Source organism: Mesoplodon densirostris, chromosome 2 (genome assembly GCF_025265405.1).
Source record: "Mesoplodon densirostris isolate mMesDen1 chromosome 2, mMesDen1 primary haplotype, whole genome shotgun sequence".
NCBI lineage: Eukaryota > Metazoa > Chordata > Mammalia > Artiodactyla > Ziphiidae > Mesoplodon > Mesoplodon densirostris.
The window spans coordinates 26,567,495-26,585,689 of record NC_082662.1 but is presented as its reverse complement, the minus strand read 5'-3'; the positions used below and the strand labels follow the sequence as shown (position 1 = coordinate 26,585,689).

Below are 18,195 nucleotides of genomic sequence, written 5' to 3'. Positions count from 1 at the left end.
AGGAGTCAGGAGAACTGGGTTCTGGTGCTAGATCTGTGGGACCTTGGACAAGTCACTGACTCTCTGTTGGGACAGATCAATGATTTCAAGCTATATTCTAAGGAACTTTTGGTTCCCTTGGAAATCCCTCAAGGACTGTGCACAGAGTGAGGGCACAGCTGTGGATGGGCTCCTAGACCTTCCTCTCCCTGCCTCTCCCAGGGCTTCAACCACAACGCTTCCCTTTTTAAAACTTTGTATTGAAATATAACACACACAGAAAAATTTACATGTCGTAAATACTTGGCTTGCTGAATTCTCCCAAACTGAACACACTTATGTAAGTGGTACCTAGATCAAGCAAAGGAGTATTACTATCATCCAGGAAGCCTCTCTTGTGCTCCTGGCCTATCACAACTCTCCTAAGGGTAATGTAACGGAGCATAGGGCTCGCTCATGTGCCTGCAGGGCTAAAAGCCAAGCCCTGACAGGGTGTTTGCAGCAAAGTAAGGGTTTATTGCAGGGAGCCAAGCAGGGGAATAAGAGCCAAGCCTCAGCTCCACTCCAACTTGGTCTTTGAATGTTGGGGTTTTTTAAAAAAGGGGAAGAGGGCCTCCCTGGTGGCGCAGTGGTTAAGAGTCCGCCTGCCGATGCAGGGGATACGGGTTCGTGCCCCGGTCTGGGAGGATCCCATATGCCGCGGAGCGGCTGGGCCCGTGAGCCATGGCCGCTGGGCCTGCGCATCCGGAGCCTGTGCTCCGCAACGGGAGAGGCCACAACAGTGAGAGGCCCACATACCGCAAAAAAAAAAAAAAAAAAAAAAGGGGAAGAAAAAAAAATTTTTTAATAAATAAAAAATAAAGTAAAAAAATATAAAAGGGGAAGAACCGGACTTCCCTGGTGGTCCAGTGGTTAAGACTCCACGCTTCCACTGCAGCAGGCACAGGTTCAATCCCTGGTGGGGGAAGTTCTGCATGCCGCGTGGTGTGACCAACCCCCCCCCCAAAAAAACAGGGGAAGAACAAAGAGGCTGAGATTAGCCATCATCTTGTGACGTTTCTGTGACATTTTGTAATCGTTTCTGTGACATTTCTTTTTTTTTTTTTTTTTTTGCAGTACACGGGCCTCTCACTGTTGTGGCCTTTCCCATTGAGGAGCACAGGTTCCGGACGCACAGGGCCCAGCGGCCATGGCTCACGGGCCCAGCCGCTCCGCAGCATGTGGGATCTTCCCGGACCGGGGCATGAACCCGTGTCTCCTGCATCGGCAGGTGGACTCTCAACCACTGTGCCACCAGGGAAGCCCCTGTGACATTTCTTAATCGTAGTTTCAGGAGTCAGAATGTCTCTGGTTTATGATTATCTGGCCAGGTGGTCCACAGCTAGGGGCTGATGAGCTGTTACCTACCTCATCTTGTCTTAGAGAAACAACTTGAATTTGTATGTTAATGATGATATCTAGAATAGCAGTTCCAGTACATTAATGATGTTATTGACAGCAGCAGTTTTAGACTTCTGACTCTGTGTTTGTTTGTTTTTGTTTTTTTGGCCATGCCACAAGGCATGTGGGATTTTAGTTCCCTACCAGTGATGGAACCCGTGCTTCCTACAGTGGAAGTGTGGAGTCTTTTTTTTTTTTTTTTTTTTTTTTTTTGCGGTACGCGGGCCTCTCACTGCCGCGGCCTCTCCCGTCGCGGAGCACAGGCTCCGGACGCGCAGGCCCAGCGGCCATGGCTCACGGACCCAGCCACTCCGCAGCATGTGGGATCCTCCCGGACTGGGGCACGAACCCGTGTCCCCTGCATCGGCAGGCGGACTCTCAACCACTGAGCCACCAGGGAAGCCCCAGGAGTCTTTTTTTTTTAAATTCTATTTATTTTATTTTTGGCTGTGTTGGGTCTTCATTGTTGCGCGCACAGGCTTTCTCTAGTTATTTTGGTGTGCAGGCTTCTCATTGCAGTGGCTTCTCTTTGTTGTGGAGCATGGGCACTAGGCACACGGGCTTCAGTAGTTGTGGTACGCGGGCTCTAGAGTGCAGGCTCAGCAGTTGTGGTGCACAGGCTTTGTTGCTCTGCAGCATGTGGCATTTTCCCAGATCAGGGCTCGAACCTGTGTCCCCTGAATTGGCAGGCAGATTCTTAACCACTGCGCCACCAGGGAAGCCTGGAAGCACAGAGTCTTAACCACTGGACCACCAGGGAAGTCCCTGACTCTGGTTGATGAGTGTTCTTTTAGCACAGGATTGAAGTCAGAGGGGACATAGAAGAGAGTAAAGTTTTGGATAGAGAGATCAACCATAAACTCAGTAAGGAATCTTGGTTTTAGGGGGACTTGGTTTCAGTAATACTACCCTAATTTGACAGCATAGATTAGTTTTGCCTTTTTGTATACTTTCTAGTGGTTCTCAATTTTTTTAAAAATTAATTAATTTATTTATTTTTGGCTGCGTTGGGTCTTTGTTGCTGCACGCGGGCTTTCTCTAGTGTGGTGAGCTGGGGCTACTCTTTGTTGCGGTGCGCAGGCTTCCCATTGCGGTGGCTTCTCTGTTGTGGAGCATGGGCTCTAGGCGCACGGGCTTCAGTAGTTGTGGCACATGGGCTCAGTAGGTGTGGCTGGAGGGCCCTAGAGTGCAGGCTCAGTAGTTGTGGCGCATGGGTTTAGTTGCTCCACAGCATGTGGGATCTTCCCGGACCAGGGCTCGAACCCGTGTCCCCTGCGTTGTCAGGCGGATTCTTAACCACTGCGCCTCCAGGGAGGTCCCCGTTCTCAATCTTTAGCATGGATCAGAATCATCTGGAAAACTTGTTAAAATAGACTGCCCCATTCCCAGAGCTTCAGATTCAGTATGTTTGGGGTAAGGCCCAATAATTTGCATTTCTAACGAATTCCCATCCCAGCTGATGCTGCTGGACTGGAATTTTATAATTTATACTCTTTTATGTCTGGTTCCTGTCATAGAGCAGTTCCACCTTTATGTTATATTATGGGGGGGGCACCTATGATTTCATTATTTGATGGAAGGCTTTTGCACACACACAGAAGCCTGGAACCTAGTAGACCAGAAGGCTCTTTAAAGGCAGGAGTACATCTTATTTTTCTTAGTAATCAGCACTTAACACAGTGTAGGCATCAGTGTTTAAGAAATAAAAGAATACTTGGATGGATGGGTCCTCCAGCAAATAGGCTTAAACTCTAGTAATTTACCAGCTTAAGTGTGTCTCTTGCCAGACTGAAAACCCTGTGAACAGAACCTTCCTCAGCCATTCTTGGGTCCCAGCACCCAGTGTAGGGCCCAGCTCAGTGTACAGGCAATTCATGTTTGGGCAAAGGATGGAGTGATGAGGGATGGAGCTCCTGAGGGCAGAACTATACCAGAAGTGGCCCCCATAGAGGGCGCCCTCAGGCAGGGACTTCCAGCTGTGGTGGGGGAGGGGTGCCTGCTACACAGCTGCTTGCATTTAAGGTGGACCAAGGGATTTCCCCCACCCAGCCTCCGATGTAGGGGAGGATGCAGACAGTTCCCAGTTTCACACCCACCCTTTCCACCCCTTCCACCAGGGTACAGGAGAAGAGACGGTATTTTTCTTTATTTTTTTTTAATCGGTGAGAGTGCCAGCACCCCACAGTTAAAAAAAACAAAAATGTGAGTGCCTCCTGAGACCCAGGCAGGAGGTAAAGGGCTTTAACAAGAATATTCTCCCCATTTCACAGATGATGAAATTGAGGTTTCCTTAACAGGTTCTAGCCCCGGGGTCTTCACTAAGAAGTGCTGGCAATAGGAGGGGGAAATTCCTGTGAAACTGTGCGATCCCTTCCTCCAAGGGGCCTCCTTAACAGCTGTCCTGCCGGCGTCGCCAGCTGCCCAGCCAGTTCCTGTCCCTTTCGGAGCCCGCGCTCACCCCGCCTGACGCTCCTAGAGTCTGTCCTTCTGCCGGGTCCCAGGCCCACCGCTGGAGGAATGGAGTTCTCGGAGCTGATCCGTACGGGCCAGGCCCAAGCCGAGCTCCTGCGGGGCCCGGAGATGCCCCCGCTGCGCGGCACGCTTTGCGTCACCGGCCACCACCTGCTGCTGTCGCCAGGACCCCAGGCGACTCCAGACCTGTGGCTGCTGCTGTTGCGTAGTGTTGACTCCATCGAGAAGCGGTGAGACGTGGCGGGGACATCCCCGTAGTCTGAGAACGCATGGCTCCGCAGGGAGAGGGGGAAGGGCAAGCGCAGTTGGAGCTGGTGCCCCCCCTTGCATAACGTACAATCCTAAGAAACTCCTTTCTCCTCCCCTCTGGTAGAGGTCAGGGGACATTAAGCCTAAGTTTATCCATCCCCAGGGTCGCGGGTGACGCCGGCACCATCACGCTGCGCTGTAAGGACCTGCGAGTGCTGCAGCTGGACATAGAGGGCGTGGAAGCGACGCTGGACATCGCCCGCTCCATTGAGGTACGCCAGGGGAGCACCAGGGGCACTTAAGCTACCCTATCCCGTAACAAGGGGACTCAGCATCCAGTGTTATCCCGGAGCATAGCTAATGGCAAGGGGATGCAGGGTGGTCTGGAGTGCGTGGAGAGGCGGGAGCTGCGGAGCGGAGGGCTGGATTCCGACCTTTCCCAGATCCCTTGCCTTCGTTCCCCAGGCGCTGTCCTCCCTAGAATCGGTCATCACCTCCTTCCCGTTCTTCTACCGTCCCAAGGGCTTGAGATTGGGCGAAGCCTGGCACTTCCACCCACCCGAACGCTACTACAAGCGAATAGCTCGCGAGGTCGGCGCGGTCGTGGGGGCCTGGGGATGTGGGAGAGCCGGGTCTGGAAGGGGCGCGGGGACAGGGCACTCACTGTGTGCCCTAGACCTGGTCTTCGCCCCTCCCTGTGCCGCAGACCAGAGCGTGGCGGCTGAGCGAGGCGAACGAGGACTTCAGCTTGTGCCCCAGTTACCCCCGCGCGGTGATCGTGCCTCGCGCCGTGGACGACGATGCCCTGGCGCGCAGCGCCCGCTTCCGCCAGGGAGGCCGCTTCCCTGTGCTCAGCTACTACCACGCTCCCAGCGGAACCGTGAGCCCCACCCCTCCCCAGAGTCCGCCTATAGGACCCTCTGCGTCCCTTCTTGGCTCTTCTCTGCCCTGGCCGGCCTGTTGGTTGCCCGGCTGCGGCCCGGGCTCCGGCCCTATTCTGGCCCCGCCCACTCGGCCCAACCCTGCCTTCATTGATTCTGACCCCGCCCCTCTCCCTGGTTTCCGAGTCTCGCCAGTCTCTGGCCCCACCTCCGGCTGGTCTGGGCCCCCTGAAGCCTTGTCCCTCTTTTGTCAACCCATGACCCGCCCACGTTCTACCCAGCGGGTCCCTCCCCCCTCTGGCCACAACCCACCCAGACCCGGTCCGACGCCCCCAGGGCTCCTGAGCTACACCCCCCCGGCACGCCCCCATACAGCTCTAGACCCGCTCCAGTGTGTAAACCCGGCCTAGGGATCCCCTGAGCGAAGTCCCTGAACCGGGGCCGAGTGGATACAGTTTCCGAGCTGAGTCCCTGTCCGCAGGTGCTGCTACGTTCCAGCCAGCCCCTGACCGGGCCCCAGAAGCGGCGTTGCGCTGAGGACGAGGAGCTGCTGCGAGCTGTGCTGGCGGGGGCTCGCCCGGGGGCCCGGGGCTTCATTGTGGACACGCGCTCGGCCCAGGCCGCCAAACAGGCCCGCATGACTGGCGGCGGCACCGAGGCCAAGGCCGCCTACCCGGGCTGGAAACGGCTGCACCGGCCCCTGGAGAGGTAAGGGGTCTTCCCATCCTCTCCTAGGTTCTTTCGTGCAGGACTCTTCATGGATGGGGGCAGGGGGAGGGCTGTCTTCTAGGAACTTCCAGGACTGTTAGGTCTTTCCTGGTAGCCATCCTGCCAGGTGGGCATGTCCCCACTGACAGAGCTCATTCCACTCTAGGCACCCCAACTCTGCCTGGGTAGAAAAAGCACTTCTTTACATTGAACTGAAATTTCTCTTCCAGGAACAACCTCACCACACACACACACACACACACACACACACACACACACACACACACACACACACACACACACACACACACACACCCCACACACACACACACACACACACACACACACACACACACACACACACACGTCCCAGCCCTGCCCTTGAGGGGTGTACCCGCACAGTCATTATCTGCTCCCTCTGTCTCCAGGTGCTGGTAGAACCAAGATAAGGTCCTGAGGGACTTTTGTGCTTTGAGAGTGGACTGCTCCCCTATCCAGAATATAAAACTCTGTTTATTCATTGATTCGGCCAACATTGACCCAGCACAGAGGCTGAGACGGTGGCCAGCCCAGACACGGTTGGAAGATCAGCAGTAAATAGGCAATTAGATTTCAGTGTGATAAGTAGCAGCACCGAAGAGGCGCCCCTCTCTTAGAATAGGTCATCCTAAGAAAGCTTCCCTGAGAACAGGTGAAGGCACTGCAGGTGTGCAGGAGCAGGGAGCCTAGTCATTTGTTCTGTTTTGGAACTGCAAGCACTTCAGTGAGGTGGGAGTGAGGAGTGTGAGGTGGAGGCAGGGAGAGATGGAGGTAGAGAGGCTAAAGGGGTGACAGGGGCCAGAGCAAAGGTCTTGAATGCCATGATTATGTGCTCAGAGCTTATCCTAAAGGCAGTGGGGAGCCACTGAAGGCTTTTAAACAAGCCTGAAAAAGTCTCAGTTAGATTTTCTGGCAGGAGGTTACTGGTGATCTAGAGCAGAACAGTTCCTGGGAAGTAGGAGCAGATACCAGAATCTCAGGAGTATCGTGTTTCTCTTGTCAGACTGGTTCTCCCCAGGGGGTACTGTGTTGCTCCCATCAGACTAGGGTACATCAAGGGTACTTGTGACACCTTCATCAAATTGGGGTTTCCCAGGGCATTCTGTTTCTCCAGGGGGCTATGTGACCCCTCCCCAGGCATTGCTATGCTTCCCCAACAGACTAGGTCTCCCCAAAGGGTCTTGGGTCTCCTCAAGATTGGGGAAACATTTCCATCAGATTAGGTGGGCTCTCCAAAGGGCCCTGTGTCCCTCTTGTCAGATGGGCTCCTCTGAGGGCTCTATGTCTCCCTCACTGGTCTGGAGCATTTGTTCCTAGGCTATGCTCACCAGAGCTTGGGCTGGAGAAGGGATGACCAGACTCCCACTTGTGCAGGGGGCGGCCCCTACAGGAGAGCTTCGTGCGCCTGATGGAAGCCTGTGGGGACCCGGAGCAGAGCATGGACCGCTGGCTTAGTCGACTAGATGGCTGCCGCTGGCTGTCACATGTGAAGGAGGCACTAAGCACAGCCTGCCTAGCAGCCCAGGGCATGGAGTGGTAAGGCCACCCCCGCCCTACAAGACAGAGAAGAGGGCAGGGTGGGCAGGGCTCTCAATGTCTGGGCACAAAACCACATCTCAGTAAGCAAATACAGGTTTCAAATGGGCCCTTTCTATTCCTGGCCTGGCCACCCCAGGCAGGGAAGGACAGGCCACTGTTGATAAGCCCTGGGCCCATAGGGAAGGGGCCTGCATCCTGGTACATGGGGCCGAAGGCACAGACAGCACCCTGCTAGTGACTTCACTGGCCCAACTCATCCTAGACCCCCTGAGCCGAACCATGGCTGGATTCCAGGAACTGATAGAGCGAGAGTGGATCCAGGTAAGTGGATGCCCAGCCCAGCCCTAGCCCTGCATCCAGAATCTCCACTTCCTCGTGCCCATCGCTCTGCCCCTCCCCAGGCCGGCCACCCCTTCCAGCTGCGCTGTGCTCACTCGGCCTTCTCCCACACCCGCCCCAAGCACGAGGCACCCATCTTTCTCCTCTTCCTGGACTGCGTGTGGCAGCTGGGCCGCCAGTTCCCGCTGTCGCTGGAGTTTGGGGAGGGGATGCTGTTGGCGCTGTTTGATCACTCCTATGCCTCCCCTTTCGGCACCTTCCTCTGCAACAGTGAAAAGGAGAGGTGAGCTAAGGGGGTGTCAAGGTGGGTCAGAGGGCAGGCACAAGACAGGGGCGGGTACCTGCTGCATTGGCAGCCTACTTTCTTAGAAGACATCTTCGGGAATTTGCTGGTGGACCGTGGTTAGGACTCGGCACTTTCACTGCTGGGGCCCGGTTCGATACCTGGTTGGGGAACTAAGATCCTGCAAGCTGCAAGGCGCAGCCAAAAAAAAAAAAAAGACATCTTTCCTTTTCAAACGAGCTTCTCTCTTAGAAAAACTCGGAGTGTCCTCTCCTCTCCTACTTCCAGAGCTCACCCTTCCCCCTAACTTCTGCAAAGCCAGAAATAAATGGGTCCATGGCCAGTCCTTCAGACCTACCCCCAACTCTGTCCATAGCAAAGAACAAGTGCACTCCTAGCTTAAAAACAAAGACTGAAGGGGAAAGTTGCTGCCAAAATCATTTCTGGGACTCTCTACCACTTTGCAGGGTTGATTCTAGTGAAGCAATAGAGGTTGAATGCTGAGTCAAATTGTTTGGGCTCAGATTCTGGCTTCACCACTCACCTGCTGGGCGATCAAAAGCACCCCTGAATCTGTTTCATCAGTAGCAAGCAAAGGATCATAATAGTCACAATAGCCTAGAGGTGGGGTGGGGGCATGTGTGAGGATTAGCTGAGTTAAAGCATGGAAAGTGCTTAGCACAGTGCCTGGCACACAGTGGGCACAAGAGTGGTAGTTATTATTTTTTTTTTTATTTTTTATTTTTTTACGGTACGCGGGCCTCTCACTGTTGTGGCCTCTCCTGCTGCGGAGCATAGACTCCGGACGCGCAGGCTCAGCGGCCATGGCTCACGGGCTTAGCTGCTCCGCAGCATGTGGGATCTTCCTGGACTGGGGCACGAACCCGCGTCCCCTGCATTGGCAGGCGGACTCTCAATCACTGCGCCACCAGGGAAGCCCGAGTGGTAGTTATTTTTATTATTTGGTTGGCTTGTTGCATATGCTGCCAATGAGCTCCCATTAGCCATCTTTCTCTCATCAGATTGAGATGAGGGGAGGGAGGGTTCACTCCTAAGAAGATAGAGCTCATATTTAGTTATCTTTTGTTGCCCAGTGGCCTCCTCTCCACCATGTTGTTTTCACTAACTCTGCTTATCATCCAGGTTAGAAACTTATTTTTACCTCCCTCTCCCCCATCCTTCATATTTAGCTTTTCTTCTAAGAATTTATTTTTTTTAAAAATATTTATTTGGTTGCACCAGGTCTTAGTTGCGGCTTGCCGGCTCCTTAGTTGTGGCATGCGAACTCTTAGTTGTGGCATGTATGTGGGATCTAGTTCCCTGACCAGGGATCGAACCTGGGCCCCCTGCATTGAGAGCACGGAGTCCTAACCATTGCACCACCAGGGAAGTCCCTCTACTAAGAATTTCTTAGCTTAGTCTTTTCCTGTCCAAGGCGCCTCCTACTACCCTAATCCAGACTTTCCTTTCCACATGGACCACTGGAACAGCTTCCTCTCTGCTCTTATTATCTCCACTTTCATCCTTTTTTTTTTTTTAACTCATCAGTCTAGACCTATCAATATTCACCTTGGGCCCTTTCCCACTTTCTTGCTTTTGCTCCTGCAGTTCCCCCTCCTAAGTATTTCCATGTTTTTGCACACCTGGTGAACTGCTGCTGCTAGACCCAGCTCAAATGGCACACTCTTAGCCTTCCCTGATCCTTTCAAAGCAAAGCAGAACTCCTTAAGAACTAGGACTTTGTCTTGTTCCTGCTTTACTGTAGTGCCCAGTTCAGGATCTGACTCACAGTAACATCTGCGGGAGAGGGTATCACTGCCCTGGGGGAGCTGTCACCCTACTACCCAGGGCCCTCACCCAGAGTCCCAGAGGGCATAGCTGAGTCTGGAAGCTCACTCTCTTACCCCCTCCAGATGCCTGTGTGAAGTGAGAACTCGAACACACTCCTTGTGGTCTGGGCTCAATCAGCCAAAAGAGCAACGAAAACTCCGGAACCCGCTCTACGTCCCCAATCCCTTGGCCATCTGGCCCTCTGTGGAGCCCCAGAGCCTGCGACTGTGGCAAGGTGACCCCCTCTCCCTCCTCCTCCCTGGGGGAGTTCTCCCCTCTGCTCAGCTTCCTTACCTGTCCTCCTCCTCTTCCTCAGGCCTGTTTCTGCGCTGGAACCATCCACCTGAGCCTTCAGAGGTAGCATGGGAGAAGGTGTGGCAAATAGCAACAGATCAGGAGAAGACAGAAGGCGCTCAGTCAACAGATTCAGCCTCTGAGCCCCAACCCTAAGTACTGGTCCTTGGATGGTGGTTGAGATTTTCCTGAAACTTCTCCAGGCCCCTCAGCACCTTTGGACCTTGAATGACGGTGCCTGCAACCCAGCCTAGCCCATAATACTGAAGTTCCAGCTTTGAAGTGTCCAAAGTGTAGGGAGAAGGTCCAAGTAATAAAGGTATCCATGATTGGTATGAGCTTTGCTGGGGCGTCACTGAGAAGGGAAAGTGAAGAAACTGACGAAATTTCTGACCAGAAACCATTTATTTCCAAACTAATTTATTTCTCAGAGTCCAAAGCCTTCTGTGAACCTGGCCCATATGGAGATCCGGCTTCTTTTTGTGGTGTGTGTGTGTCCACGCCATGTGGCATGTGGGATCTTAGTTCCCCGAACAGGGACAGAACCCATGCCCCCTGCAGTGGAAGCTCGGAGTCCTAATCACTGGATAGCCAGGGAATTCCCAGAGATCCGGCTTCTTAAGCCTCAAACTCAAATTCAAAGTACTGTGGGTCGAAGTAGTGGATGCGGACATAACCATCTTCTCCGCCGCTGCTGTAGCTGGAAAGAGACAGGCAGGGCCCGGTCAGAGGCCTGCCCTGGGGGAGGCAGGCCTAGGGGGCAGGGCATGGGAAAGGGGCAGAGGCGGGCAGACCAGGGCTGAGCTCAGCTCCCTTCACTGGGCCCTACCTCTTGCCATCAGGATGGAAGGCAACACTGTTGATAGGTCCAAAGTGACCCTTGATTCTTCCAAACTCTTCTTCAAAGGCCAAGTGGAAGAACCTGGAGGAGAGAGCGGGGTGGGAAGTGACAGTTCATTCATTTTCCATCTCCTTCCAAAACATGTCGACAGGTACCACTCCCCAAACACAAACTGTAAAGTGGGGGAACTGGGAAAAGGGGCAATGAATGTGAACAGAACAAGACAAAGTTGGGGGAAGATTGGACCCAAACGTCTTCCTTCCTATGTGCTGGGCAGTGCTCTAAGAGCTTAACAACTATTAAGTCATTTATTTAATCTGCACAGTTTTATGAGGTAAGTATATTATCATTGTCCTCGTTATACAGTCAAGGGTTATTGGGCACAGAGGACTACAGTGATGTGTGGAGCTTCAGAGCGAGCCCAAGAGTTCATGCTCTTAACTGCTATGTTATACACTTGTCACAGGAGGGCCACAAATCTGGCTGCACTTCCTAGCAGCCAGTGAATTAAGGGAAGTCTCTTCAGTTATATGGTTTGTGTCCATCATGAAGACACTTCACGAAGTTTCAGTTTGGAAGAGCTCCTTCCCCCTTTACCTGGCCTCGAACTTGCCAATCCTGGTGGAGGTGGTGGTTACATCCATTGCTTCCTGACCACCGCCCAGCACCACCTGAAGGGAAGAAGAAACTCTAGACAGGCCCAAAGGGCAGGCAAATCCATTTTCTGTTTTCTCCCCCCACCCCATAAGCTTTTAATTATCTCCCACATCAGACTAGGAATATATTAAGGGTAAGGAACAAACATCCTTCAGCCACCTCCTACCCTGTCCCCTGGGGCTTCCCCATCATTCAGCCTTGTTGCTGCTCTGAGACTCTCCTCTCTGCCTGACACCATTTTCCCCCAGAGATCTTTTCTTAATTGCTAGACAAACAACTAGATCCTGGAAACATTCTGAGGCTTTAGCAAGAAGCTCGGGTGGGATCCCTTACATGGTCATAGTTGGGAGAGAGGGCAGCTGAGTTGACGGGACGTTCTGTCCGGAAGGTCTTCTGGTGTTCAAGGGTTGTGGAGTCAAAGAGCTAGAGAGAGAAGGCAGGGGAGAAATGTGTGAAAGGAGCCTTCTTGGGGGGAAGTCGAGAGCCAGGCTGGAGGGGGGGATCAGCCCCACCAGACCCCTTGCCCGGGCTCACCTTGGCTGTGTTGTCCTTGGATGCAGTGACAAACATGGTCATGTCCCTGGATAACTGGATGTCATTGATCTGCCGGGAGTGCTCCTTAATAGTCACCAATACCTCCCCAGACTGCAAAAGGAAGAAGAGTGAGGCCCTGACCAACCGGATCCTCACCACCCCATGCTCAGCCAGGGTTCTGGAGTGTTTCTTGTCCCATGAAGGGGAGGGGTCTGCGTTGGGCCTGCCTCGGTGTCCCCTGAATCAACATTTACTCCCACTCCCAAGCCCAACCTGGCCCAAGCGTGCAGGTTTTGCAAACACTGCTAGTCTACCTAGGAAAACACACACTTATGGTGACAAATCTACAGACCTATTAATTAATTATCATGTTAACAGTAGAGAAGTTTCTGTTTAATCCTTCCAACAAATATTTATTGAATGGCTACTATTTGCCAAGCATTGTGCTAAGCACTTAGCGACACCTATTTCCTTTAATCCTCACAACAATCCTATGAAGTAGGTATTTTAACAGAAATTTTAAAAGGAAGAAACTAAGGTTCAGAGAGGTGGTGTGACTGGAGATCCTAAAACAAGTAAGAGGCAGAATCCGCTCGCATCTCCTTCCCTCGTAGGGTCTTGGTCACAGTTCACGAGGACCACTGCTCGTCCATCCTTTTCTTAGGTCTTTTCAAAAGGCCGTCTCATCTCCTGATTTCCCTTCCCACTAAAAGAACCTGCTAGACTATGTAGTACAGAGTTTTAGAGTCTGCCCTTAAAAGTACTTCTCTGTGGGAGTTCCCTGGCAGTCCAGTGGTTAGGATTCTGCGCTTTCACTGCCAAGGGCCCGGGTTCAATCCCTGGTCAGGGAACTAAGATCCTACAAGCCCAGCAGCGTGGCCAAAAACAAACAAACAAAACTTCTCTGTGTCTCAATTTCTCTATCTAGAAAACAAGATTATTAAAAGCCCTGAGGGGGGACTTCCCTGGTGGCCCAGTAGTTAAGAATCTGCCTGCCAATGCAGGGGACACGGGTTCGAGCCCTAGTCCAGGAAGATCCCACATGCCTTGGAGCAACTAAGCTTGTGCGCCACAACTACTGAGCCTGCGCTCTAGAGACTGCGAGCCACAACTACTGAAGCCCAAGCGCCTAGAGCCCGTGCTCCACAACAAAGGGAAGCCACCGCGATGAGAAGCCCACGCACCACAACGAAGAGCAGCCCCCACTCTCCACAGCTAGAGAAGGCCCATGCGCAGCAACGAAGACCCGACGCAACCAAAAATAAATAAATTAAATAAATTAAAAGAAAACAAGCCCCCAGGGGTAATTCCCTGGCGGTCCAGTGGTTAGGACTCGGCCTCTCACTGGCATTCTCACTGCCGGTCCGGGAACTAAGATCCCACAAGCTGCATGGCGTGGCCAAAAAAAAAAAAAAGCCCTCAGGGTCACTGTAAGGATACTGGGACTGGGTCTTACTTGACTTTGAATGACAGGCACCTGGACTGTGCTCTGTAAACATTTGTTAGATGACTAAAAGGCCTCAAGCATTGGGCCTCAAACACAGACCCTCAGAAGACTGTCATTTCCTTTCCTGAGTTACTTTCACCTATTCTGAGGGAAGAATGTATTTCTGTCTCCTCCATTAATTTGGACACATGGCAGGGACGTATCTGGCTCTTACATTTCAGGGAACAAGTACCAGCTTTGCAGTCAGGCCTACCTGGGGGCACAGATCAGCTCACTGTTTGCTATCATCAAGCGTTATTTATGTCTTTGCCCTTGGTCCCCATTCCCTTCCTACAGGTAGGCCTGGTACTTTAGTGGACCACAGTCAGTGCTTGTTGAGTGACTGACTAATCTTTATGGTCTTATAGTCCAGTATTCTTCAGAAACCCAGGCACCCACACCGGAAATCCGAGACAGCCTGGACTTTACCCCCTTCCTAACCCTCCATCTCATCAGTCACCTCTGAATGTCTCCTGACCGTCAGGTAGTCCACATCCCCATGACTACTGCCTAGTTTATGTCCATTCTCCAAACTAGCCTGTGAGAGTTTTCTAAAGAGAAAACCTGATCATCCATAACCATTTGAAGATTACCTCCTGCCTAAGGGAAAATTACAACTCCTTTGTCTCCTGACCCGCAAACTATCTAGTCCTGGTCCCTCTCTTCCAGCTTGAAGCTCCATTTATTCTTCACAGATTAATGTACATGCCACCTCCTCTGTGACAGAGGGCACTTTCTGTACTTGGCTGAGACCTCTGTGGTGGCAAAACTCACAATCTGACCCATGTGCTAGCTGTTTGCCAGTCTGTCTCCCCCAGGGCAGGGCCCATGTCTGATTCACTTCTTTGTCCTCGGAGGCTAGCATGGGGCCTGGCACTCAGCAGTGGCAGGAGAATGCTTAATTGTGAGCATTAGTAACATATCCTGAGTACTCTTATGACAAGTTTTTCAAACACCTGATGTCATCTGATCCTTGAAACATCTTACAGATAAATAGGCTCCGTGAAGTTATGTAATATGCCCAAGATCACACAATGAGAAAGGGGTGAAATCTGTATTTGAATCCAGCCCTCTTAACCACTGGGCTTATCCTGCCTCTCAAAGAGAATCATTCTGATGGGCTTAGGCCTCACCCACCCCCTTACCTTGGCGCTATACTGGTTGAGCTCTCCGCCCTCGTGGCCTGCAATGATGCACTCGCCAAGTGGTCCCCAAACGGCACTGGTGATCTTGGAGTCGTTGCAAGGGATCTTCATGTAGGGCTCGTTGGTGTCTGTGTGGGGCAGCAGATGTCAGGCCCTGGGCTCTGGTGTCGAGCCCTTCACCTCAACCCTAGTCCTGAGCCCCAGCACCGGCTCACCAATCTGGCTCGGATCCCGCAGGTCGAAGAAGCTCACGAAGCACTGGTAGCCCATCTGCTTGTCCGTGGAGAACATGATGATGTTGCCCCCGAAGTCAAAGCCACAGGTCCGGACTGCTGAATTGGTCTTGAGTAGGGCCAGCTGCTTCCCTGGAGACAGGCAGAGTGTGGGCTAGCCCTTGCCCACTGCAGGGAGGACTCTCTCTACACTTGCCTATTGGAACTTCCCTCGTGGCACAGTGGATAAGACTCCACGCTCGCAATGCAGGGGGTCCGGGTTCTATCCCTGGTCAGGGAACTAGATCCCACATGCATGCTGCAACTAAGAGTTCGTATGCCACAACTAAGGAGCCCACGTCCTGCAACTAAGGAGCTGGTGCAACCAGATAAATAAATATTTTTAAAAAGCAAAACAAATAAACAAAAAAATACACTTGCCTATCGTCACACTGCACTGTTTCTCCTGCACTACTAACTCTAGTGCCCTCCCCCCCCCCGCCCTTTTTCCTCACTGCTGTGCTTTGGCTCAAGTCTTTTAACTTCTCCCCACAGTCCCTCCTCAGACACCTGCCACTGTGGCACTCACAGTGGACTGCATTCTATCTGTCCCTGCCTCAGAATGCACTCTTCCACAGCAAAGTCCTGCTCTAATTTCTCTGTGTGTCCCCAGTGCCCAGCAAAGACCTGGGAGAGATCTGGATTACCAGTAAACATTTACTAAATGGAGCAGCTTAATAGGCTCCCCTGTCTTCTGTCTGTTCCTCCAACGCTCCCCACTGCTACCTGCGCTTGCTAAAGCTAAACACGCTCTTCCCTGCTCAGGGACCTCCACGGCATGCCAAATCCTACAGAACAAAGCCACGCTCCTGAGTTTGCATGCAAGGCCTGTTCTGGCCCTAGCCTGCCTCAGTTTCCCCACTGCTATCTATTTCACCCCCCAAGAAGCAGGAACTCCCGCCAGATCAGATGGCTTGGATATGATATTTGTCCTGCTTTCATTCCTGCATGTTCCAGAGCGATGACCTCTTTCTCATCCTTCAAGCCCCAGTTCATATGACATTTACTTTGGGAAACCTTCCCAGGCTGTTCCCACCCCCATTCCAGGCATTCAGTTGCCCCCCTCCGGCCTTCCACAGTGCTCTTTGCTTCCTCTAACATGGATTATGTCTCACCGTATGCCTCTTTTCTCCTCTGTCTTCTTTATTTTCTTGTCTGTCTCTTTTTCCCTAGACTAAGAACCATCTCTGGATTTATCTTTATTTCCCCAGAACCTGTAGGTCCTCACTGTTTGCTGTAAAAGTGAAGGATCCAGGCTTACCTGTTTCACAGTCCCAGAGACGACAGCTGTTGTCAGCTGAGCCGGTGAGGACATGCTTGGTGTCCCCTGAAGAGGGTGTTAAGAAGCATGACAGAGTTCACCTGAGCCCTTGTCCTCTTGGAAGGCCAACTGAATCACCTACCTGTTCAGCACCAGAGAGCCTTCCTTCTTCTCTCCTCCTAACCTCCTCATCCAGAACTGGAACTTGTCCTAAATGCTCCCCCAACCAATGAACAGACCAAGGAGGTAGGTAGCATCATTCTCTAGACCCACAAGAGCAAGCCAAACTCCCAACTCCAAGTCAGCAGCCTCTCCATTGCTGGCAGACCCTGGGAGCACAGACTCAGAGCAAAGACAAGGATACAGTCAGCGTCCACACACCACACAGCTCCGGTATGGCCCATATAGGTGCCCAGCCTCTCACCATTCACAGAGTACCATACATTGACGATCTGGAGGTGTCAATGACAATGACAGGATGATAGGCATCTCAGGCAGAGCAACGGCCTCCTATTTTGCCCCAGGAGCCCCCAGCAGCCTCTACCCAGGCCAGATTCTGCCCTCTCCTGCTCATCTCTTGGGAAACAGCAGGTTGCTGGTAAAAAGACCAACTCCTGGATTCTCCTCCTTCCCGCAAGTAAGAAGCAAGGGAGTCAGGAGGCTTGCAAAAAGTCTCCATTTGCCACTATACCGGCCCTTTCCCAGACTCCTAAACCCTCAGAAAAATAAAAGGTCAAGTCGGGTGCCAGCCTAGCAAAACAGTAGCTTTGGTGTTCTGTCCAAATGGGAGCAGCTGGTAGTAGGAAAGCCTGGCTTCCCATCCCTGCTCTGTATTATCTCAAAATTAGTGCTTCTCCCCTCTGAACTTCAGTTTTCCCATCTGTAAAATGGTCAGGACAGTAACGCCTTCTTCAAAGGGTAGCTCCAATAAAATACTGTCTAAGGAATTTAAAATATAAGTGACTAACATTAATTAGGCACTCACACACAAGCTCCTTACTTGAATAATCTCATTAATCTTAAAGACAACCCCAGAAAGCAGCACTATTTTGCAAAAAGGGACACTTTAAGTTTATAAAGGTTAAACGACATGCTCAAAGTCACACTGCTAGTGAACGCAGCACTCAGGATTCAAATCAGGTCTGTTTGGTTTCAGAGCCCTCACTTCTAGCCACTCGAGTTAACTTCCTCCATATGGAGGTGCCTCAAAAGGCAGTACTGTGAGGGGCTGTCTGTAGTCAGTGAGCGGCAGGAAAGGGCTGACTGAAATGATACCAGGGACATCTTCATTAAGGCCTCTGTGTCCCTCGCCACCCAAGGATCAACTTTCCCTTTCTTCAGGTGGTCTGTTACCCTATCCTTGTAGAATAGTTTTGTTCTTCCCCAGAATGGTGGTCTCTCCGCCCCCTGAGCAAGCTGACCCTCGTCCCCCTTCCCCTTCCACAAGGTCCCTTGCTTTTCTTCTCCCCGGCTAGTCCTTCCTTCTACCAACAACTGAGTCCTTTCCCACCTATCCAGGTTTAATGTTCTCGCCCTCCTAATCCCGGGATGGTCTCTCTCTACTTCTCAGAATGGGGCGCTCTTTGGGTTCTCTCTCGCGGCAAAACTGGCCTGTCCACCCTTCGCCCCGGCAGAATGAACTCGCCCCCTCCCGGGCCCCCTCCGCACTGTCCCAGCGGCCCGCCCTCCGGCCGACGCTCACAGGGTCCTTGGCCACCGTGAAGAGGAGGTCTCCCTCGCGGTTGTACTTAATCTGTGTAATGGACCGCTCATGGCCCTGCAGCAGGATCGGCTTCTGTGGGGACAGGACGGGAGTGTCAGCGCCCAGAATCGGCCTCGGCCCGGACCCCTAGGGCAACAACTCTAACTCAGGGGAACTCACCATGCCGGCGGTGACGCGAGGAAAAACGCAACGGCAGCAGAACCGGAAGAGGCTTTGGCACCAC

The 18,195-nt window shown here is 52.4% G+C and overlaps 2 protein-coding genes across 2 annotated transcripts; one reads left to right on the top strand and one right to left on the bottom strand.

Moving 5' to 3' along the window:
• Nucleotides 1-3,853: 3,853 nt before the first annotated feature.
• LOC132483735 (myotubularin-related protein 9-like) lies at nt 3,854-10,392 on the top strand. Its single transcript, XM_060089386.1, has 10 exons — nt 3,854-4,121; nt 4,304-4,412; nt 4,606-4,731; nt 4,847-5,020; nt 5,503-5,729; nt 7,143-7,304; nt 7,487-7,628; nt 7,709-7,929; nt 9,843-9,994; nt 10,076-10,392. Exons 1-10 carry the CDS (start codon nt 3,937-3,939, stop codon nt 10,207-10,209), a joined length of 1,632 nt encoding a protein of 543 aa, XP_059945369.1. The 5' UTR covers nt 3,854-3,936; the 3' UTR covers nt 10,210-10,392.
• A 47-nt stretch (nt 10,393-10,439) lies between these two features.
• Nucleotides 10,440-18,176, bottom strand: EIF3I (eukaryotic translation initiation factor 3 subunit I). The gene is made up of 11 exons (XM_060089388.1): nt 18,132-18,176; nt 17,952-18,044; nt 16,614-16,701; nt 16,250-16,315; nt 14,932-15,081; nt 14,717-14,844; nt 12,086-12,196; nt 11,885-11,974; nt 11,492-11,565; nt 10,883-10,975; nt 10,440-10,753 (listed from the first exon to the last, which is right to left on the bottom strand). The coding sequence occupies exons 1-11, from the start codon at nt 18,132-18,134 to the stop codon at nt 10,672-10,674; spliced, it is 978 nt and encodes a 325-aa protein (XP_059945371.1). The 5' UTR covers nt 18,135-18,176; the 3' UTR covers nt 10,440-10,671.
• Between the last annotated feature and the right edge of the window lie 19 nt (nt 18,177-18,195).